General features: G+C 41.2%; 1 protein-coding gene across 10 annotated transcripts in view; it reads right to left on the reverse strand.

Moving 5' to 3' along the window:
* Window positions 1-25,361, reverse strand: part of Ehbp1 (EH domain binding protein 1) — a 275,065-nt gene that overhangs the window by 215,816 nt on the left and 33,888 nt on the right. For all 10 annotated transcript variants that reach the window (XM_040733240.1, XM_005070382.4, XM_005070380.4 and 7 more), the window contains exons 3-4: window positions 15,666-15,723; window positions 6,581-6,676 (exon numbers count right to left, since the gene is read on the reverse strand). In XM_040733240.1, coding sequence (XP_040589174.1) covers window positions 6,581-6,676; window positions 15,666-15,723 — 154 coding nt within the window. The remainder of the gene's footprint in view (window positions 1-6,580; window positions 6,677-15,665; window positions 15,724-25,361) is intronic.

Genomic DNA, 25,361 nt, shown 5'->3' on the forward strand with positions numbered 1-25,361 from the left:
TGTGCAAGACTCTACAGTCAACCCAGAGAGCCTTGAAAACAAGCCCAGACTTCTCAGTACCTCTCTTTGCTCACTCTGTATGTAAGCTGTGTCGGCACAGCTGCTTCATTGAGTGGATTCATATTGGTAAGACAAAAAACCACCACAGTGTCCTTGGTTGTCAGTGATGGGGAGACAGGACAAGACTGGGTAGAAGAAAAATGAAAGTTGAAACGTCTGCTTGCTATTTTTTCCACTTGGGCCTGTCCGTGAGCTAGGCTCTGAAAGAAATGCCTCTAAAGGCTGCGAGAGCTTTTTATCATTGGTTTGGGACACAAACAGTGCCACTCAGAGACTAAGCAACCACACCCATCACCCGGCAGACACACTCTCCCATCCTCTGGCCGTTTGCGTCCATAGTCACTGTTTTAGAAATGCAGCACAATTACTATCAGCAACACAGAGATATTTGTGAACACTCACTGTGTCGGTTAGTGTGCAACTTCTGAGATGGGTACTAGATTTATTGCCGTTTAACTGAGCAGCAGACTCACACACAGGCTGCGCCCCTCACAGTGCAGATGGAAAAGCTGGACGGGAGCTGACTGCATCCCCTTGTTGTTCAGTTTAATCACTGAGCCCCCAGTCTCAAGAAGCCTGTGTGGCACACAGCAGCCTCTCGAGAATACTGGACAAAAGAATTCATGGATTCATGAAGGAATACCCACAGCAATTAACACGTATTTAACAGAAATGATCCCTGAAAGTATAGTCTTTACTTCACCACTTAAAACAAATAAAACATCTGTAAAACACAGATGACATAGGACACCTAAAACAATTTTTAAGGAATGATTTCATTGGGGCAAAGAAATAACCTGACAGGAAATTCCAGTAAATGGTGCAAAAGCAATAACGACATTCATTTCTCAGGTACTTTAAAGTGGATGTCTACAGAATTATTTTATTATTAACACGACAAAACATCTGTAATCAAACAAGCCTTCTTTATTTACCTTCAACTGTTGTCAACTTTCTTATTTCTGCACTAATAGTATAAAGAGCCATTTCCCTTCTGAAAGTCTAAAATATGCTTTTAATTTTTTCACTAGTCCATATCTATTTTCAATTTAGTTGAAATCTCAAAAACAAGCATGCACTCTAAAGAAATCAACTTCTGATTATATTACAGATGTGAAATACACTGATAACTTCCTTTAAAAGCATTTCTCAAGGAAATGGCTCAGCACTTAAGAGCACTGATTGCTCTTCCAAGTGACCGAGGTTTGGATCCCAGAAGTCATGAGGCAGCTCAGAACCATCTGTAACTTAAGGTCCAGAGAACACACCCTCTACTATCCTCCTCAGCACCAGCCATGCACACAGTGTAGACATACATGCAGGGAAACACCGTGTGTGTGTGTGTGTGTGTGTGTGTGTGTGTGTGTGTGTGTGTGTTAATTTAGGAGTTATGGAGTGGTTTCCCTACAGTTAAGAGCACTGGCTGCTGCTCTTCCAGAGGACCTGGATAACACCCTTAGCACCCACAAGGCACTCTAAAGAAATCAACTTCTGGTTATATTACAGATGTGAAACATACTGATAACTTCCTTTAAAAGCATTTCTCAAGGAAATGGCTCAGCACTTAAGAGCACTGGTGAAACCCCAGTGCCAGGGGATTCATGCCATCTACAGGCAGCATATATATATATGTGTGTGTGTGTGTATATATATATATATATACATATATATATATGGTACACAAGAGACAAAACACCCATACACACAGAATAAATCTTTACAAAATAAATAATTTGAAAAGCACTTCCCCGTGAGTTTACCTGTGTGAAGGTCTCAGAGCCAGAGAGGTCACTTCCTATTTACAATTTCAAAATTAAGTCAACTGTGAAACTTGAAAGAAGGGAAATGCATGAGGAAGTTTTCTGCTTGAATATTAACGGCTATTCAAAAACAAGATCCAAAACTTATCATGAAAGAATGAAGTTTTTGTTTGCTTGTTTTGTTTTTCTATCAGAATTCTGGGTGATGTGGAAGATAAAGAATCTGCTGGAAATACTCATTTAAATAACGGAAAAGGTTACAGGGGCCCCAGCAATATAACTGGGTTAGAAATGTGTGATACTACAGACTAGGGGGGAGGGGGTTGAGACATCCTCCCTGTATCTTAACACTCAAAGGCATGGAAGCTGAGTGCAGAGCATTTCCCACATCAGTACCAAAACCACACTGAGCAACTAAGGCTCCAAGCAACAACTTTTAACAGTTGCTTTCAACTCAAGGCTCTGTCAGTTCCCCAAACAGATGGCTGTGAACTATGTTCCAACTCCATCCTAAACCCTGTTCTCTGCCATTAAAAATAAATACAAAACATAGTATAACTTTGTCTACTCATTTGTTTTACCAACGTGGGCAGACTAAACCAATAAATCTACTTGAGTGTGGTGATATTTTGCTTGTGATCTAACAAATAAAGCTTGCCTGAAGATCAGGGTGTAGAGCTAGCCCCACTAGTTAGCCATAAACACCAGCAGTGGTGGCACACACATTTAACCCCAGCAGGCACACTAGTTAGTCACAGATGCCAGGCAGTGGTGGCACACACCTTTAATCCCAGCACTTGGGAGACAGAAGCAGGCGGATCTCTGTGAGTTCAAGGCCACCCTGGACTACATGAGAGTGAATTAGTCTAAAAGAGAAACAGAGCCAGGTGATGGTGGATCACATCTTTAATCCCAGTATTTGGGAGTCCCACGCCTTTAATCCCTCCACTAAGGAGATAGGGACAGGAATGCCATGGCTGGGAAGAGAGAAAAAACAAAGCGGGAAGAGACAGGAGTTCATGGCACTTAGTGAGAGGATTAGCGGGGTCAGACCGTCTCTTTGGTCTGAGAATTCAGTAGAGGTAAGAGTTCTCTCTTGCGGCTGGCTTCTTCTCAGACCTTTCAGCATTTACCCTAATATCTGACTCCTGGTTTTCATTATTAAGACCTATTAAAACCTGTGCTACAGATGAGATTCTTTAAAAGTCTTCCTCTGAAAAACCTCGGCATCAAAGCGCCGGGCACTGAACCGAACCCTCTGCCCAAGAACCGGGGCCAGACCACTGGCTGCAAATGCAAGAGGTGATTTATTGAGTACACAGGCGCCTGCGGATGCTACTGCAACTCAGGTGCAGAGCATACCGGGCTTTCAGGGAGTACAATATTTATAGAGTTTCAATGGTTACATAAGTAACGGGCATTTCATTGGCTCATCTTGGGGGCAGGGGTAGTTCCCACGGACTAAGTTTCCTGGTATTACTTTATGAAAGACCCAGGCATACTTCAGCAATTATTATCCGGGTCCCATGACTACTATGGTGATCATAGACACAACTGGGGGCAAGGGTAGTTGCCAAGGACTAGGTGTCCTGGTATTGTCATATGAAAGTTCCCAGCACGCTTCAGCAATTATTATCCGGGCCCCATGATTGCTATAGTGATCAGACACAATTGGGGGCCAGGGTAGTTGCCAAGGACTAGGTTTTCTAGTATTGTCATATGAAAGTTCCCAGCACGCTTCAGCAATTATTATCCGGGTCCCATGACTGCTATAGTGATCACAGACATCCTGTTTTGAGGGTGAGACACCTGGTCTGGGTTTCTTTCATTAGGCAATGGCCTGGCCTTGCTTTTCTTTTCCTAGGGGGGCCCTGCGTAGGGGTCTTTCACCTCAAGCATATCAGAGATCTTGCCGTTGCAGCAAATATCCATAGCCCATTACCACAGAGTAGGCAATACAGTGTAGACAATGATTCTCACCCTTCCCAATGCTGCGACCCTTTAGTGCAGTTCTTCATGTCCTGGTGACCCCCAACCACAACATTATTTCGTTGCCACTTCATAGCTGTAATTTACTACTGATATTAATTATAATGTAACTATCTGATGTGCAGGATATCTGCTATTGAACCCCCAAGGGGGTCATGACCCACAGGTGAGAACAGCCTGGTCTAGAAGAAAGAATAAGGTTAACTCAAGGTATTTGGGAACAGTATCCTCCCCACTAGTCTTAGTTCCCTTGTCAGGAAAATAATGATGGAACGTTGGGGTTACGATGAATTAATTGAACTAATGTAGGCAGAGACTCCGGAAGCATTGCTCTTAACTGCCATGGTTAGGTTATCATTCCAGCAGAACTATGGGAAAGAAGAGCTTTGTAAGCAGCCTCTGAGGACAACCAGAAGGGCAATAGGGCAGTTCTGACTGTCCTGGGGGAGACAAACAGAAAAGTAGCTACTGCTTTGTCTCATTTTTCCATAAGGAAATTAAGGAGATGATGGTGATGATGATGATGTCACTACCACCAATGGTGTGTGTGTGTGTGTGTGTGTGTGTGTGTGTGAGTGGGAGAGAGAGAGAGAGAGAGAGAGAGAGAGAGAGAGAGAGAGAGAGAGAGAGAGAGAGAGAGAGAGAGAGAGAGAGAGACTGGGAGGCAGAGTCAATCTGTCTAGGTTTCTCTGACTTCCAGGCCAGCTAGTGATACACACACACACACACACACACACACACACACACACACACACACACACACACACACACACACAGAGAGAGAGAGAGAGAGAGAGAGAGAGAGAGAGAGAGAGAGAGAGAGAGAGAGAGAGAGAAACAGAGAGAGAGTCTTTCCTCCTCCAAGCTGATTCTCTCAGGTATCTGTCACAGCTACAAGAGAAGTCTGATGAACACGAGAACAATTCATATGCTTGGGTACAAAATCAGAAGCACTGTTTTACATTGGCTTCGCATTCTGAACTCTACTTTAATTTCACTTTTCTTATGTAATTGTCTTAAAGATTTAGTAGATACCTCCTCCTTCCAATACTTTGTAAAAACAACTTTAACATAAACATTCTGAGAATAATGGCATGTGCGTGTGCGTGCGTGCGTGCGTGCGTGCGTGTGTGCGTGTGCGTGCGTGCGTGCGTGCGTGCGTGCGTGCGTGCGTGCGTGTGTGTGTGTGTGTGTGTGTGTGTGCATTGAACCTAGGGAACCGCTCATCCTAAACAAGTGTTCTACCACTAAGTCGTATCACCCCATGCTTTCTGGTTCTTAGCCACCCATTACTTCCTTACACACCCTCTTTCACTCTCCCAAATTCCCCATGCCCCCACCCATTTTTGAGATGGGACCCACTTAGCCCAAGGGTGGCCTTAATACATAGCAGAACATGCCTTCGACCTCCTGAAAGCACTGGAATTATAAGCAAGCTATACCATGCCAAGCCTCTTTGATCTATTTTGAGACAGGGTCTTAATTTATCCAGGCTGGCCTTGAAATTGTGATCCTTCTCTGTCAAGTCCCCCAAGTAGCTAGAACTATAGACCTGTGCCATCAGGTTTGGCAAGCATTTGTTTTCTGAACCCACCACTTTCTAAAAGGCTAATAATAGGCCATACCTTGCCCTCACTATTTCTTGAAAGCAGGAAAGTTGGTTAGTAAATTGGTGCTTAATTATCATGTGTTCAATTTTATATTTAAAGAAATAAGACAAATTTCAAGGAAAAACAACACATAAAAGACAGGCAAATGGTACATGAACATCTGTATTTTTTATCTATACTTTAAAACAATATGTTGTTTTCCAGCTATAATTTTCATAAATATCAATATTAATAAAATACTTTATTTAGTGGGCTTAATGGCACATGCATTCACTCTCAGCAGATTTCTATGGATTACACTTGTTGTGGAACATTAGTTTAAGATGTGTTACATTTGTTTATGCTGTAGAATATTTGTTTAATGATGCAAAGATGTCTTGGATTCTTCTTTGCTGAATTTAACTCTGTGAAGCTGTGTTACTTTGACTGCCTAAAACACCTGATTGGTCTAATAAAGAGCTGAGCAGCCAACTGTTTGGCAGGAGAGGGATGGGCGGAGCTGCCAGGCAGAGAGAATCAATAGAAGGAGAAAAGGAGAAGAGAAAGAGGGAGAAAAGGAGAAAGACAGGAGGACATCAGCCACCCAGCCACACAGTCAGCCATAGTAAGAAGGGAAAAAAGATATACAAAATAAAGAAAGGTAAAAACTCCAGAGATAAAAGATAGACAGGATGATTTAAGTTTAGAAAAGCTGACTAGAAACAAGCCAAGCTAAGGCTGGGAATTCATAAAGAAGAACAAATTTCCATGTGTTTATTTGGGACCTGGGTGGCAGGTCCCTAAGGAGTCAAAAAAAAAACAAAAAACAAAAAACAAAAAAACTGCAATTCCATGTTAGATTAACAACATTTACTGAATGCTGATTTTAAAATCAACTGTTATCAAACAAAGCCAACAAAATGAGGAGCAGAATAAAGATTTCACCAACTTCAGCTATACACAGAAAGAGCACTTTAAGGATACAGAAAAAGTAGGCCCATGGGCCTTTATAGATCTTGAAATTTTATGATGCCTTTACAGTGTACAAACTTCCTCCTTGGAATTGATGGAATCAGGTAAGCAGATGAGACACAAGCATACCATAGTAATAGTACAAAAATCTGTAAATGGAAGCACATGCAGATGTAATTTATAAACTTAGATTTCACAAAAAGAACTTACCTTAAAAAGTGTCACAGTGATTTCAATGTTTTCAGGAACAGGCCAAACAACAACACCACGGTATGGGTTTTTTATTCCAGGTTGCCAGCTGTGAGCCTACCAGAATAAAAATGAAAGCTTCAATTATGAAGTGTGGAAGATGTAATATTAACAATCTACAAAAGTATATTAACCTTATTTAGCTATCCATTACAGTCTATAGTCTCCCTGAGACAAAAATCACTAGCCAAAATAAAAGCAAATATGAAAACAAAACAAAACTTTTTAAGCATTAAGCCTGGGCCAGAACAGCTCAAACAAATGAAAGCAAACTCTTATATACCCCAGGTGTGCCACAAGAAAGGACAGAAAAATAAGGTATCTCGTGTTCTTAAAGGCTATTTCTGATTATGGAAAACTTTAGCAAGGAGCAATATTTAAGATTATTTTGTGACTGAGAAGTGTAAGGCAAATTTATTCCTTAAAAGGAAAATCTTGAGTCTGGAGAGATAGCTCAGCGGTTAAGAACACAGACTGTTCTTCCAGAGGACCTGGGTTCAATTCCCAAAATGCACATGGTGGCTGTAAGTAACTCCAGTTCTAGGAGATCCAACATCCTCTTCAATAACCTCTTCTGACCTCCACAGGCATGAAGACTCAAGTGGTAGTGACATACATGCAGAGAGAACAACCATTTCCATCAAGTTTGAAAAAAAAGAAAGCTAAGGAAAATCTAATGGGGTACAGCCATGCATCAGTGGTTTCAGAAACTCTGGAAGCCGAGGACTCTAGAAAAATAAGGACGATGGAGGTGGAGAGAGAGAAGGAAAGAAGGGAGGAGGGGAGAGAAGGAGAGAGGGAGGGAGGGAGGGAGAGGACTGACGGATGGAAGGACAGACGGATGGACTAACCATATACTTTGTGTTTAAGTTCATTTCCCCTAAACTGCAATGTTTCTTATTTAGGGCAAGTGAAAGAGAACCATAGCTTTTCCAGACTCTATTTCTAATTCTTCTGATTTGGGAGGTATTTCACTTATAAACCTTGATTAGCAAAATTCCCTTGGAAACTTCACCACTCAAATTTTAAAGTTCATCAAAAGTTCTCCCTTGTACATATTAACCAAAGTTGAGCTAAAGGGAGATGTCATGCCAGGACAGGGCTACTAAGTTTTCATCCTACATGCTGCAAAACTATGACTGTGTTTGAAGAAGATAATAAAAGCTAACAAAGAGTGAAGTCTATGTGTCAGCCCACAAACTAAGATCTGATTATGTTAAACTCATCGCACAAGCATAAGAAACCTTCCTGTAGGGTAGAAACTATTCATTCACTCATTCTCCAGGTCACTGAGCTAATACCATTTGCCATGCACTGTTCTGGGCTACAGAGTTGTGAAAATTACCTGCCTTAGTGAAGTTTATGGTATATGTAGTAAGAGATGCACAAATTATTCAGGTTGCCTGGAGCACAAATGTCATGGGAAGAAATAAAGTACAGAATAAGGAGAATAAGGGTCAGAAGAAGCACTATCATTTCCCAGGGCAGTCAGAGGTGGCTTTGTGGAAGCAGTGACACTTGAGGGAAGAAAGCAGAAATACAGATCCGTGACAAAAGCTCTCTAGGGACGGGAGAGACAATGGGCACGGAAGCACATGGAAGTTTCTAGCAAGGAAATGAGACGATCGCAGCACCCAAGGAAGAGGAGATGATGTTGGAGAAGGTGGAGGCCCGGCCAGATAAAGTCCTACCAGGCCTCTGAAAAGATACTCATCTTTACTCTGCATGAGACACAAAGCCATTGGAAGGTTTAAAACAGAGGAATGCTTAAGCCAATGTGTCAGCAACAGGCTTCAAACATAATAGAGGAAACAGCTAAGAACAATTAGGAGACCACCGCAACAACAAGGAGAGCGAGGGAGACTAGACCAGGGAGGGTGGAAACCCAGCACAGAGTAGCACATTCTGGTACCGCTTTGTTCACAGTCAGTCAACAAGATCGTTGTTTTATGTATGAGAGAACGAGAGTAGCCAGAGCTGATGGTAAAGCTGTTTTGCCCTTGAGGAACTACAAGAAAGAAACTGCTGTTAATGTATATGAGGAAAGGCCACGTTCAGGAGCTCAGTTTTGTACACATCAAATCTCCGTTGCCTATTAGATATACAAGTAGAGGTCTTCAAGCAAATATCAGTTATAATTTGGGAATTATTAGCATACAGGTGATACTTAAATCTTGAGAGTGGTTATGATTCTAGGAGAGTGAGACTAGACAAAGAATAAGAATCTGGGTTGGGATATAGTTCAATGATAGACAGCTTTCCTGGCATGCACCAGGCCCTGGGGGTTGGGGGAGTGTAGTCTGTACTGAGACCTGGGTACAGTAAGAACCAGACAGAAAACGAAACAAAATCAGCAAAGGTGTGTCAGGAGAATAAAGAAAACCCAGGAGCATAAGGGACCCTAGCCACGCAGTAAAGAGAAGAACCCAATGTTGGCGACATAGAAAACAGCCAAAGGCCTGGAAATTATCACCAAATTCCACAAAGGAGAGCAGCCAGCATCCTAACGAGTGGTTCAACACAGTAGTTCAAAGGTAAAGCCAGAGTGGAATGAGCTCAGAAAGAAAGGACGAGAGAAACTGAAGCTACTTCACATGAGAACACACTCAACTACTCTAAGGGGAAGAAACTTATCCACAGTTGGGAAGATAACATCTGGAGAGAATTTGTAAAGACAAAAATACACTTATGCTAATGGGAAATAGCCAGTTAAAAGGAAAAGTGTAATGATGCAGATAGCAAAAAGAGAAAAATTAAGAAACCAAGTGCTGAGCTGGGCATGGTGGCGCACGCCTTTAATCCCAGCACTCGGGAGGCAAAGGCAGACGGATCTCTGTGAGTTCGAGACTAGCCTGGTCTACAGAGCGAGTTCCAGGACAGCCTCCAAAGCCACAGAGAAACCCTGTCGTGAGAAAAAAAAAAAGAAAAACCAGGTGCTAGGAAGTTCCTGGGAATCCACACGGCTGACCCCAGCTAAAACTCTTAGCAGTAGTGGAGAGGGTGCCTGAGCTGGCCTTCCCCTATAATCAGATTAGTGACTACCCTACTTGTCATCATAGAACCTACGTCCAGTAACTGATAGAAGCAGATAGAGTGATCCACAGCCAAGCACTGGGCTCAGCTCCTGGAGTTCAGTTAAAGAGAGGTGGGAGGGATCATATGAGCAAGGGGGCGGGGTCAAGATCATGACTGGGAAAACCACGGAAACAGCGGACCCAAGCTAGTGGGAAGCTCAAGGAGTCTGGACTGAAGACTGGGATCCTGCATGGGACCGAACTAAGCCCTCTGAATGTGGGTGACAGTTATGTGGCTTAATTTTTTGTGGGGTGGGGTTGGGGGTGGCTGGCAGTGGGACCAGGACTTACTGCAGGTACATGAACTGGCTTTCTGGAGGCCATTCCCTATTGTGGGATACCTTGCCCAGCCTTGATGGGGGGAGGGGCTTGGTCCTGCCTCAACTTGGTATACCAGACTTTGTTAAATCCCCAGGGGCGGCCTTACCCCCTCAGAGTGGGTAGGAGGTGAGATGGGGGAAGGGGAGACAGGAGAAGGAGGGGAGCTGGAGCTAGTATGTAAAATGAAACAATTAAATAAAAAATCTGTCTTGTGCTAAACACTGAACTGAACTCCTGGAATTCAGTGACAGAGAGGGAGGACTGATGACCAAAGGGGTCAAGACTGGGCTGGTTTAACCCACAGAAACAGCTGACCTGAACAAGTGGGAGCTCTTGGACCCCAGACTGATGGCTGGGAGGCCAGCATGGGACTGGCCCAGACCTCCTGAATGTGGGTGTCAGTGAGGAGGCCTAGACAATCTAGGGGGCCTTGGGTAATAGATCAGTATTTATCCCTGGCATGCAAATCGACTTTGATTGCCCATCCCACAACGAGGGATGCTCTCTCAGCCTGGACTCTTGGGGGAGGGCCTAGGCCCTGCCCTGAAGGAAATGACAGACTCTGGATATCCTCCATGGAGGACCTCACCTTCCCTGGGGATCAGAGTGGGGACTGAGTGGGGACTGGAGGGGCTGGTGGGAGGGGTGGGGGAGGAGAGGAGGGAGAGGGAGCTGGGATTGACATGTGAAGCAAACTTGTTTCTAAATTTAAATTTAAAAAATTGTTTTGCAAAAATAATTTTTAAAAAAGGAGAAAACTAAAAGTGGGAAAATGTAATGACTGCAGGTAGCAAAAAGAGAAAAGTTAAGAGGACTGACCTTAGCCAGCAAGGAGACAGCTGAGGGTTTTGTTGCTGTTTGTTTATTTTCTCGGAGCAAAGGCCACTTTCCCTTAATAACAGTACATGAGTACAGATGCGCATCCGGAATATACTTGACAGAGGAGGAAGGGGGCAGAAGGCTCCCTACAACACAGGACTGCACGTGTTCTCCAGGGCCCATTCAAAGCTTGCAGGTTGGCACAGCTGTAACCAGGGCTGGGGAGGTGGAGACAGGAAGGCCCCTGGGACTCACTAGGCAGCCAGTCTAATCTAATTAGTGACCTCCAGGCCCTACTTCAAATATATTCCTAATAATGACGAGCAAAGATGTCCTCTGACCGCCTCATGTATGCATGCGTGCGCGCACACACACACGCACGCACGCACGCGCACACACACACATTTTTTAATTAGTTGAGGAAGACAGCTCAGTTGGTAAAGAGCTTCCTGCAAAATATAATGACTTGAGTTACATACTCAGCACTCACACCCACAAAACAATAGGTATAGTGACATGTGTCTATAACCTAGCACACATCAGACATTTATGTTTTCTAGGAACTTATTAACTCACAAAATAGTAATTCAAGAGTCTAAAGCTAGGGAAAAAGTCTAATATAGGTACCTAATAACTTTGGTAATTGGGCAGACAGACAAAAATTATACAGAGCCAATGAAACGTAGATAGGCCAGGCAGCTGTGGCACACACCTTTAATTCCAGCACTTGGGAAGCAGAGGCAGGCAGACCTTTGTGTGAGTTCAAGACCAGCCTGGTATACAGAGTGAATTCTAGGACAACTAGGGTTACACAGAGAAACTGTGTGCTAAGGAACCAGAGAGAGAGAAAGAACACATCATCAGTAAGTACTAGTGTTCTAAGAACTCTGGTCAGTTTTTATGCAAGACAATAGAAAAGGATTTCCCTAAAAAGTAATTGCATATAGAAGTATTCACCACCTCAGCAGAGTAGGCCAGGCTTTACCCTATAAATGATAACTACAATTACCTGATCATCTATCAGTATCCTAATATAGCTAAGGGATTAGGACACATTACTCAGATCTCTGACTACAGTTTTTCTTTCTTAATTTTGGGTCACATATATCTATCTATCAAAGGCAGACCTGCAAAAACTGTACCACTACTTAATTTAAGATACTGTGATGGCAGTACTGAATATGAACTTGCCACAGCTTAGAATGGGAATAGTCTCAATTAAGGAATTATCTTGATTAGGAATTATCATGCTGGCCTGAAAGCGTGTCTGTGGGGGATTTGTATCGAGTGTTAACTGACCCAGACCACTGTGGGCAGCACATTCGCTAGGCTTGACCTGAAGTGTGTAACAGTGAAGAAACCTTGGTAAGCAACAAGCAAACAATTACGGCAGAACAGGTTCATTCATTTCTCTCTGTTCTTGACTCTGGATGCAATGTGACTAGCTGTGCGTGTTTCTGCCTTGGTCCCTCCCTATGGTGGACTGTAGCTCGGAACTGCAATCTAAACAAACCTTTCCTCCTTTTAGATGCATTTTATCAGGAAATTTTGTGATAGTAACAGAAATGAAATTTCTTGACATGGAAGGGTACACATTTGAAAGGTTCAATCACAAGACAAGGCTATGGAAGGTGACAGTGACAGCAAAGATTTGAGGAGGGTGTTCTTCTTACACCTCTCTGCAAACTCCAAATTCTCGTTAGAAAAGTATTTCAGCAACAAAAATAATATGCCATATTTATTCTGGTTTATCACAGTTGACCAGGTGTTACTGTCACATATACTGAAAAATTATTTATGTATACCTTTACAAATCAATTATATCTTGACAAAGTCTGGTTTTATAAATACCATTACTTGAGAAAGTAGGAACCCTTCATATTGTGTTAATTGCCCATACTAATTATTTTAATCAAAATGAATCTGCAATGAGCTCTTTAAATAGTTAGCTATAAAATATACATGTACCAATAGAAAATGAGCAATTAACTAGGAATTAAACTTTAAATTAAAAAGGCAAATGTGCCTAATTATTTACTGTCTAATTTAACTGTCAGTATAATATCTTATCTGAGTGTCAGTTTTAAATTTTCTTATTTAGTTATCATGTGTAATTTATAAAACATTTCTATAAATGTACATGACACACACACAATATATATATGTGTGTATATATATATACATATATATATGTATGAAAAAGACAGGAATTCTAAAGTACAGTAACATCTGAGGGACAGAATTCCTGGATTGTCCTTGTCCATAGATAGTCAAGCCTTTTCATAGATGGTGTAGTGTCTGTATATGACCTGTGTATTTGCTCCCATGTATTTTAAATCATCTCTAGAATTTATAAATACCCACTACAATGTAGAGGCAGTGTAATTAACTACTTGTTATCCCATAACGTTTAGGGAATAATGAGAGGAAGTTCTATCTATGTTCAAGACTAACACTTTTTTTGAGACAGGTTTCACAAAGACCAGACTAGCCCTGAACAACTGGTCCTCCAGTCTCCACCTGCCAAGTACTGAGATTACAGGTGGTACCACACCACACCTGGCTCAATCACAATTTTCCCCAATATTTTCAATTCATAGTTGGTTGAATACACATATATGAAACTCCTAAATTCAGAGAGCTTCCTGGGGGCTGGAGAGATGGCTCAGAGGTTAAGAGCACCGACTGCTCTTCCAGAGGTCCTGAGTTCGATTCCCAGCAACCATATGCTGGCTCACAACCATCTATAAGGAGATCTGGTGCCCTCTTCAGCCATCCAAGGCTGAATGCTCTATACATAATAAATAAATCTTAAAAAAAAAAAAGCAGAGAGCTTCCTGTATAAAGGAGGGTCTTGAAGAACATTAAAACTAAGAAATAAATAGAATTAAAAGTAATTTCTTCCAGAATATACTGGTTTCTGAGAAAATTAACCTGTAGCCTCAAGTGTGTATTTCATTACCTAGATTCAGATGATATCTGATATCATATGAGAAAGAATCTTCTCTTCATAAAAACTACTTCATTTCAAATAAGCCATTAAATAACAAAGCATACTCAATATCAAGAATGAGCATTTCTGAAATGACCTACAACCTAAATTACTATATTTCATAATTCTTTTAGAATATTATTGCTTCTAATTGTCAGAAGAAATAAATTCCTTTCAGTGTTCACTCTAAAGACTTCAGGTATCGTCATAATCCTCTATTGTACTTAGTGAACAACTTTATTCTGGTCAATTCCATGAAAGCTGAAGACACAATGAGAAGTACTGTGCCCATTTTTAGAACTCCTTCTTGTGTGTAAAAAGACAGGACAGTATCCAGTACCCCAAACTACAAGTAGATGCCTTAAAGAAAATGCCGTTCATGGCACAAATCAACTTAAATTTCTATATTGCTGGTAGGAGTGTTTGGTAGTTTCTTGTGAACATGTGTTCGTGTGTATGGGTGTGTTACACACACACACATGTTCCAGTGTGTATGTGTTGTGGGGTACTGTGCACACATGTGTATGGAGACCAGAGCCTGATGTCAGCTGTCTTCATCTATTACTCTACCTTTGGCAAGTTCTGAAGTGAAAAGGTACCTATCCAGAGTTGCCTTCCCATGGCCCAAAGAAACAGGAAATACTTGAACAATAGTAATTCTAGCAGTTACAAGTAACATGGGTGAAAGGGGTATGTAATCAAGGGACTGAATAATTAATCAACTTGTAGTATAATCGCATAATGGAATTCAGCAATAAAACTACAAGAGCATGAACACATCTCAAAAACATGATGCTGAGCAAAGGAAACCACATATAAAACAATATTATATTAAACTATATATAGTACTATTAAAGCTTTACAATGCCATATAAAATACTATTGTAGCATTTTTTTATGAAATAAAACAAGGTAAAATTAGTCTTTACTGACAAGATCAAAATAACACTAATCTCTAAAGGTCGGGGAACTGCCTGGAAAAGGAACCCAAAAAATGTATGCTAATAGAAATCCACATTTTGATAAAAGTATTATTTATGCATATATGTATCTATAAATCGTATTATAATATATGTATCACTGTGGTGGTTTGAGTAAGAATGGCTCATCTATTTGAATGCTTAATCGTCAGGGAATGCAAAACTTGAAAAGGATTAGGAGATGTGGCCTTATTTATTAGACGAAGTGTGTCACTGAGAGTGGACTTTGATGTATCAAAATCCCAAAGCCTGGACAAGCGTCTCAAGCGTCTCTCTTCCTGCTGCCTACGGATCAGATGTAGAACTCCTTTCCTTGCTCCTTCTCCAGCACCATGTCTGCCTATATGACACCATGCTCCCCACCATGATGACAATGGAGTAACCCTATGAAACTGGAAGGAAGCCTCCATTAAATGCTTTCTCTTAGAAGAATTGCCATGGTCTCAGCCAGCCTAAGAAACAAAGTGAGACACCGTATCAAAACAATCAGAGCCACCTTGGAGGGCACCTTTAATAAATTTTAAAATTTCAATTACCATCTAACAAACTTTTCTTAATAGAGGTCTATCTATAAGGAAAAACAGCATCCAATAAATATGCTTACAATTGTGTGCTCACAAAAATATATTTATCTAAAGAACAGGAGGTTTAAAATAGTTATAGAACTGCTGCTGGACACTTTAAAATTCTATTTTAGTCTCTACTAAACTTTACTACCATTAAAAGAGGAAAAGTCAACTCCTCCTCTCCTGTGACCCAGCAAGGGACTCGCTCCTGAATGCTGAATCCTTCCCTTGGCATCTGCACAAGCGAACACTCGGCACAAGTGTGTGAGTGGTAACTGCTCAGAGCAGACTCACCTTGGAAGACTTCCTCCGGCTTCTTCTTGTCCAGACTACCACCAGTTTATCTGGTTGCCTGTTAAATCAAAAAATAAATAAATAAATAACGTTTAGTTTTAGTACCTTTAAAGGGACAAAAGTGGGCTGGGGGGGCGCCATAGGTGAAATGCTTTCTAAGCGAGCACAAGGACCTGATTTCACATCCCTGGCACCCAGGGCTGGATGCCATAGTGTGTCCTACGACACAGAGCAAAGGGCACAGAGGCAGGAGGATCCCAGTAGCTTGTCAGCCGCCAGGCAGGTAAAAATGATGGCCAGAGGTTCAGTGAGAAGCCTGTCAAAGAAACTAAAATGGGAAGTGAAAAAGACATCAGAAATTGACCACTGGCTTCTACACACGAACACACAGGTAAGTGAACACGTGTGCAAACGTACACATACCCCACACATACACGCAAAAGTATCTTCTACTGTAGATTACACAAAGTAGTTAAGCTTCAGAGTTCTATATCCAGGTACAGTAGGTACGAAATTCACATATGATCTAGTTGAAATAACTAATATTTCCTCTATGACTTTTCTTTAAAAGTATACCAAGCTAATTCACTGCAAAAAAAAAAAGAGTAGAATACAATACTTAGAATTGACTACAACTTTAAAAAGAAAAGCACACATCTATCTCCTCCATAAATGCTGTACTTTTCGGCAGCTTCCATCCCAGGCAGCGGCGGGAGCCAAGGTACCCTTGTCTCCTGCTCCAGCCATGGGACTAGGACCACTCTGTGCTTGGCGTCTACCACTGCCCTGGGTCCATTCCAGCAGCAGGAGCCAAGGCACCATAGACTCCTGCTCCACCTACAGGACAAGGTAAACCAGGGCCCATTTCAGGGCCACCTGCCTGTGCTTGGGGACTGCCACTGTGGGTTAGATCCCAGAGGCAGGAGCCAATGCACCCCAGCATCCTAGTCTCCTGTTCCACCCACACAACAGACTATCAGGGCCTGTCAAAAGGCCACACTGCTGTGGCTGGGTTCTACCACTGGGGCTCCCATCCATCCCAGTGGGATCCAAAGCACTCCAGCATCCTAGTCCATTTCTCCACCCACGAGACCAGGAAGTGGAGAGCTACAAGAACAGTGGACTTGACTACACCCACCAGAAGGGAACCCTGGTCCCACACCCACCAGGAGAGGAAGAGGCACCTCCTGGAACCCACTGCAAGAACAGATGGGAAGGAGACAATATAAAAACACAAGGAGTAACAGAAAAACCAATATGACACCACCAGAGTCCAGAGAACCTACACTACCAAGACTGGAACACCCAAACACAAATAAACCAGAAGAGAATGACATAAAAAACAACTTCATGAAAATGATAGAGGCCCTCAAAGAGGATATGAGAAAATCCCTTAAAGAAATAGAAGAAAAAACAATCCAAAACATGCAACAAATAGAAGAAAAGACAAAGCAAAAATTGCAATAAACAATTCAAACAGTGCAAGGTCTGAAATCTGAAATAGAAACAATAAAAAAACCACAATCTGAAGGAATGCTAGAAATAGAAAAGCTGGGCAAACGGTCAGGTACTACAGATGCAAGCATAACCAACAGAATACAAAAGATGGAAGAGAGAATCTCAGGTGTTCAAGACACACTAGGAGAATTAGATTCATCGACCAAAGAAAATTATAAGTCCAACAAATCAATAACACAAAATGGAAATATGGAACACTGTGAAAAGACCAAACTTAAGAATAATAGGTATAGAAGAAGGTAAAGAAACCCGCCTCAAAGAAAACATATTCAAAATCATAGAAGAAAACTTTCCCAACCTAAAGAAAGACATGCCAATGAAGGTGAAAGAAGCTTACAAAACAGCAAATAGAGTGGACAAAAAAAAAATCCCCTCGACACATAATAATCAAGACCACAAACATACAGAATAAAGAAAGAATATTAAGAGCAGCTAGGGGAAAAGGCCAAGTAACATATAAAGGCAAACCTATCAGAATTACACCTGACTTCTCCATGTAAACTATGAAAGCCAGAAGGTCCTGGATAGATATTTTACCAATATTAAGAGACCAACGGATGCCAGCCAAGCCCGCTATACCCAGCAAAGCTTTCAATCAATATAGATGGAGAAAAAAAGATATTTCATGACAAAACCAGATTTAAACAATACATATCCACTAACCCAGACCTACAGAAAATTTTGGAAGGAAAACTCCAACCCAAGGAAGTTAACTAAAACCAGAAAAACATAGGCAATAGATAATCCCACTTAACCAACAGGCAAAAGAAAAGTGATGGAAATCCACATACAATTCCACCAAAAACAACCATTCCAAAACAAATGAGAATGAGCTATCAATGGTCATTAATTTCCCTCAATATTAATAGACTTAACTCGCCCATAAAAAGACACAGGTTAACAGAATGGATTCTAAGACAGAATCCATGCTTCTGCTGCATACAAGAAACACACCTCAGATTCAAAGACAGATGTTATTTCAGAGTTAAGGGTTGGGAAAAAAGATTTTCCAATCAAATGGATCCAAGAAACAAGCAGGGATAGAAATCCTAACATCTAACAAATTAGACTTTAAACTAAAATCAATCAAAAGAGATGAAAAAAGTCACTTCATACTCATCACAGGAGAAATCCACCATGAAGTCTCAATTCTGAACATCTATGAACCAAATACAAAGCCATCCACGTTTGTAAAAGAACTCAAAGCACATATAAAACCTTACACACTTGTAGTGGGAGACTTCAACATCCCATTCTCACCACTAGACAGGACCACCAAACAGGACTTAACAAGGATACGAAGGACCTAACAGAAGTTAAGACCCAATTGAGTTTAACTTACATCTAAGGAACACTCCATCCAAATACAAAAGAATATATCTTCTTAGCTACACACGGAACCTTCTCAAAAATTGGCCACATACTTGGCAACATAGCAAACCTCAACAGGTACAAAAAACTTGGAATAACTCCATGTATCTTATGAGATCATCATGCCTTAAAGTTAGAATTCAACAACACAAATCGCAGAAACCCTGCAAACTCATGGAAATTGAATAATGCACAATTGCACCACTCCTGGGTTAAAGAAGAAATAAAAAAAGAAATTAAAGATTTCCTAGAATTCAATGAGAATGAAGACACAACATACCCAAACTTATGGGACACTTTGAAAGCAAAGCTAAGAGGAAAGTTCATAGCACTAAGTGCCCACATGAAGAAACTGGAGAATGGTCACATTAGAGAATTAACAGTACAACTGAAAGCTCTAGAACAAAAGGAAGCAAGCTCACCCCAGGGGAGCAGACGCCAGGAAATAATTAAATTGAGGGCTGAAATCAATAAAGTAGAAACTAGGAAAACAATACAAAGAATCAATGTAACAAAGAGTTGGTTCTTTGATAAAATCAACAAGATAGACAAACCTTTATCCAAACTTACCAAATGGCAGAGTATGTACATGCAAATTAACAAAATCATAAATGAAAAGGGAGACATAACAATGGGCAGTGAGGAAATCCAGAGAATCATCAGGTAATATTTTGAAAAGCTGTATTCCACACAACTTGAAAATTTAAAGGAAATGGACACAATTTTCTGGATAGATATCACTTACCAAACTTAAATCAAGAACAGATAAGCAATTTAAATTGTCCTATAACACCTAAGGAAATATAAGCAGTCTCACAACCAAAAAAAGCCCAGGGCCACATGGCTTCAGTGCAGAATTTTAACAGAAATTCAAAGAACAGGTTATACCAAGTCTCCTCAAAGTATTCCATGCAATAGAAGCAGAAGTGTCTTTGCCAAACTCTTTTTACGAGGCTTCAATAACATTGATACCCAAGCCACACAAAGACACAACTAAGAAAGAGAACTTCAGACCAATATCCCTCATGAACATTGATGCAAAAATACTCAATACTGGCAAAACAGATCCAAGAACACATCAGAAAACTCATTCACCATGATCAAGTAGGCTTCATTCCAGGGATGCAAGGATGGTTCAACATACAAAAATCCATCAATGTAATCCACCATATAAACAAGCTGAGAAACAAGAATCACATGATCATCTCACTAGATGTTGAAAAAGCCTTTGATAAAATCCAACACCCCTTCATGATAAAGGTGTTGGAGAGATCTAGGATAACAGAAACATACCTAAACATCATAAAAGCTATATATACCAAACCAACAGCCAATATCAAACTGAATGGAAAGAAACTCAAGGCAATTCCTCTAAAACCAGGAACAAGGCGAGGCTGTCCCCTCTCCCCATACCTCTTCAATATTGTACTCAAAGTTCTAGCTAGAGCATTAAGACAACAAAAGGAGATCAAGGGAATTCAAATTGGAAATTAAGAAGTCAAACTTTCATTATTTGCAGATGATATGATGGTTTACATAAGTGACGCAAAAAACTCTACCAGGGAACTCTTACAGCTGATTAACACCTTCAGCAAAGTGGCAAAATACAAGATCAACTCAAGAAAATCAGTAGCCCTACTATATATAGATGATAAAAGGGCTGAGAAAGAAATCAGAGAAACATCACCCTTTACAATTGCCACTAACAACATAAAATACCTTGGGGTAACGCTAACCAAACAAGTGAAAGACCTGTATCGCAAGAACTTTGAGTCTTTACAGAAAGAAATTACAGAAGCCCTCAGAAAATGGAAAGATCTCCCATGCTCTTGAATAGGTAGGATCAATGTAGTAAAAATGGCAATCCTGCCAAAAGCAATCCACAGACTCAATGCAATCCCCATCAAAATCCTAGCACAATTCTTCACAGACCTTGAAAGAACAATTCTCAACTTTATATGGAAAAACAAAAGCCAAGACAACCCTGCTCAACAAAGCAACGTCAGGAGGCATCGCCTTCCCTGATTTCAAGCTCTATTATAGAGCTATAGTCCTGAAAACAGCTTGGTATTGGCACAAAAAATAGACAGGTAAACCAATAGAATAGAATTGAAAACCCTGAGATAAATCCACAAACCTATGAACACTTGATTTTTGACAAAGAAGCTAAAATTATACAATGGAAAGCAGAAAGCATCTTCAACAAATGGTGCTGGCAAAACTGGATATAGGCATGTAGAAGACTGCAGATAGATCCATGTCTATCGCCATGCACAAAACTTAAGTCTAAATGGATCAAAGACCTCAACATAAATCCAGCCACACTGAACCTCTTAGAAGAGAAAGTAGGAAGTACCCTTGAATGAATTGGTAAAGGAGACTGCTTCCTGAACATAATACCAGTAGCACAAACAGTGAGATTGACAATTAATAAATGGGATCTCCTGAAACTGAGAAGCTTCTGTAAGGCAAAGGACACAGTCAGCAAGACAAAAGGCACCCCACAGACTGGGAAAAGATATTCACTAGCCCCACATCTGACAGAGGACTGATCTCCAAAATTTACAAAGAACTCAAGAAGTAAGTCTCCAAAACACCAAAGGATCCAATTAAAAAGTGGGGGACTGAACTAAATAGAGAATTCCCAATAGAGGAGTATAAAATGACTAAGGGACACTTAAGAAAGTGCTCAATATCCTTAGCCATTAGGGAAATGCAAATAAAAACAATTCTGAGATATCATCTTACTCCTTTCAGAATGGCTAAAATCAAAAACACCAATGACAGTACATGCTGGAAAGGATGTGGAGAAAGGGGAACACTCGTCCATTGCTGGTGGGAGTGCTGACTTGTACAGCCACTTTGGAAATCAGTATGGAGATTCCTCAGGAAAATGGGACTCAGTCTACCACAAGACCCAGCAATTCCACTCTTAGGCATATACCCAAAAGATGCATATTCACACAACAAGGATGTCTGTTCCACTATGTTCATAGCAGCATTATTTGTAATAGCTAGATCCTGGAAGCAACCTAGATACCCCACAACTGAAGAGTGGATAGAGAAAATGTGGTACATTTACACAATGGAGTACTACTCAGCGGAAAAAAACAATGGAATCTTGAAATCCGCAGGCAAATGGATAGCACTAGAAGAAACCATCCTGAGTGAGGTAACCCAGTCACAAAAAGACAAACATGGTATGTACTCACTCATATATGGACTTTAGATGTGTATTGGGGAGTGTCAGCCTACAATCCCAGTGCCAGTGAGTCTGGGAAACAGGGAGGTTCCCAAGATATATGCATGATATCCCAGAGAAGTGGAATGAGCCAAGATCTCCTGAGCAGATTGGGAACACCGGGGGGGGAGACCAGGAAAAAAGAGAGGGGGATAAGAGGAGAGGAGAAGAAGGCATGGGGGAGCAGGAAGGTTGAGTCGAGGTAAGAATAGAAGGTGAGCAGGATGAGACATACCATAATAGACTGAGGAGAGAGCTGACACTAGTGAGATCTCCAGAGATCTACAAGGATAACACCAACTGGCAAACTAAGCAATAGTGGAGAGATTACATTAATAGCCCCTCCTTGATGATAGGGTTAATGACTACCTTATATGCCATCCTAGAACCTTCATCCAGTGACTGATGGAAGCAGAGACAGATACCCACAGCTAAACACTGAACTGAACTCCTGGAACCTAGTGACAGAGATGGAGGAGTGATGAGCAAAGGGGTCAAGACCGTGCTGGTGAAACCCACAAAGACAGCTGACGAGACAAGGGGGAGCTCTTGAACCCAGACTGATGCCTGAGAGGCCAACAAGGGACTGATCCAGACTCCATGAATGTAGTGCCAGTGAGCAGGCCTCAGAAATTTCTGGGGCCTTTGGTAGTAGATCGTGTTTACCATGGTGTATGAATGAGCTTTGGGAGCCCATTCCACATAGAGGGATGCTCTCTCAGCCTGGACACATGGGGACGGGCCTAGGTCTTGGCCTGGATGAAATGACAGACTCTGAAGATCCTCCATGGAGGGCCTCACCCTCCCTGGGGAATGATATTGGGATTGAGTGGGGGGGCTGGTGGGGGACTGGTGGAGGGACAAGGGAGGAGGGGTGGGAGAGGGAGCTGGGATTGACATGTGAAGCATTCGTGTTTCTAATTTAAATAAAAACATATATTGTGGTAAAAAAATGCTGTACTTTTCGAACATTAACTCTTTTAGAGAAAATAAGCATTAAAAGGGCACTTTCCATAAAATGGGACTGAGGGCTACACTGCCATTCATCATACAAACAATGCTTACAGCTTTCAGACATTTTCGTAATCATCAAATCACCCTAAAAAAAAGCAATGCTGTGCTGAAAAATGCTCAAACTATGACCTACATAAGGTTGTAAGAAGCCATAAAAAAACAGTAGAGCCCAGATTGTAACTGGGACCTTCCAAGCTCATCTTCTGCCAATGGAAATATATCTTTAGCTAACACAACTAAGTTCTTCATGCTTCTGGAAAATAAGGAGACTATTATTATCTGTTAATTTTCTTGCGTTGTTTTCACTTTTAAAAACTTAATTAAAATGTTTCCCACGCCAGGCTTAGTGACAGAGCCTACAATTCTAGGTGCTCTCTGAAGATTCGAAGAGAAGGTTAGAAGCTCAAACCCACCCCTGACCAGCAATACTACAGCTCAAAAGAAAAAGTGACAAAGCCCAGAGTATTTGCTTAGTGTGTGTGAAGACCTAGGCTTAATTCTCAGTACTGGAAAGCAAATTTAAGTCTTTTGAGTCAAACAATAAACAGGATAAGTAAAAATAAACCTGCAACTACATACAACTAAACTGCAGACAGACAGGTATACAGAAAATCTTTAAAGAATAAAGACAGAAAGCAAGTCACTGAAAAATGAGTAACAAACTGGCAGGAGTGATTAAACTTCTCATTAGTAACAACAGTACCAGAGCCAGAGAAGTCAAGATCTTCTAGTTCAAGGAAAACAGCTGCTACCCTAGAGTTTGCATCCAGCTAAACTATCACTTAAGCACCAATTAGGACCAGGAGGTGGCACAGCAGGAAAGGGTAACACCACTGCCAGGCCTGACCGCCTGAGTTCAATATCCCAAACACATGACACAAGTACACACACACGCACACGTAATAAGAGTGATTGCATACATACAAAGAGGAAGCATTCACGATGTAAAGAAGGATGATATACAGAAGTGAGAGAAGCAAGGTAAATGCTAATGTGTGTCTTTTCATGGGGCAGAGCCTGAACATAATACACATGCACGCTCGCGCGCACACACACACAATAGAAGGTGCCAGTAATGAAAACTGTTTGCATAAAGACTTATCAAACAGATATACAATGTTTCTGATGGCAATAATAACTAAAATGATGTCATTCAATTGTGGCGAGTCTTCCCAGAGTGAGATGCTGGGAGCAGTGACCAGGTGATATGGATGACATTTCTATAACTCAGCATTAATCTGAGGCTCTGTACCAACCACAACTCTCTCTCTGTCCTGTCTCCCCTCCTCTCTCTTCCCCTAGCTCCTCAGCAGCTGTAGTCTTTAAGATGACCTACTGAGACCCTACATATATCTGACCATGTGGCCTCTAGACATAAAAGATAAAAATCAGTCTCCAACACGGTTGATAGAGCAGTCTGCCATCGGACTGACTTCCCTTCTAGTAGGACTCTAAGTACCTCATAAACTTCTTCTCTCCAATCAAGCCCTTAGTTCTTAACATCTTCAGGTGCTATAGGGAGCCCTGCCTTTATCTCCCCCTTCCTACCTGACAAACTCTTATTCTGTAGTCTTCCCTGTTAAAGCTTGACTATTTCTTGTTTCATCTTATTCCACACACACAATGTCAACACAAGCACACACACACTCCAAACCTCAGACGGAGGTGAAAGCCTACCATGTTCTCAGTAAATACCCAAGCCACGCTTCTATTTACTTACTCTGTATTTACATAGTGTAATTACTTCTCTCTCCCCTATTAGACCACACTAACTGATGAACTTTATCTCTGCATTACTAGCAACTAACAAAAACCTGGTACAAGGTTATAAGGCCCAATGGATAATGTTCATTACTGAAAAGAATGAGCCTAAGTTGCATCCAAGAATACCCAGTTGATTGAGTACATTGATGAGATCTAGCAAAAGTCAATAGCAATGTAATATACCTTCTCTGCAGCATACATGAACTTCACAAGAACGTTTATCTTGGCTATACATTAAAACCTCCTAGAAAGCTTTTTAAAATACTGATGCTTAAATTCCAGCCTTGAAGAATCTAATTTAATGTGTTTAGTGTGTAGAATTAAAAAGATCCTATGGGTGATTTCAACAGTTCAGTGGTGGCAGTGACGACTGGCTAACATGGAACATGGTTCAACAATCCCACACTTCATGGCTAACACGGAACATGGTTAAACAATTCCACACTTCATGGCTTACATTAGGGACTGAGACAAGAGGGTGTCTCCTCTACAATGCATGAATTTCACTTCCTCCTAACTAGACTCAGAACCCTCCCACCTTCAATCCATTTTACTGCTTCAGGAAAGTGAAGCTTTTTAACACGGAAAGGCAGAAGAGGCAGTCCTGTAACCTGTATGCCCCTGCTTCAAGAATGTAAATAGAACATGAGTGACATATAAAATGCCCACAGAAATAGCTAAACTTTTTCTGATTCCAATGAGTCTAGTTTTATAATATCAATGTTTGAAACTAAGTCATTCTCAATAGAAGTGTACCAACGACAAATGGCTGACTGCAATTAATATTT

Source organism: Mesocricetus auratus, unplaced genomic scaffold (genome assembly GCF_017639785.1).
Source record: "Mesocricetus auratus isolate SY011 unplaced genomic scaffold, BCM_Maur_2.0 Super-Scaffold_100029, whole genome shotgun sequence".
In the NCBI taxonomy this organism is placed as follows: domain Eukaryota; kingdom Metazoa; phylum Chordata; class Mammalia; order Rodentia; family Cricetidae; genus Mesocricetus; species Mesocricetus auratus.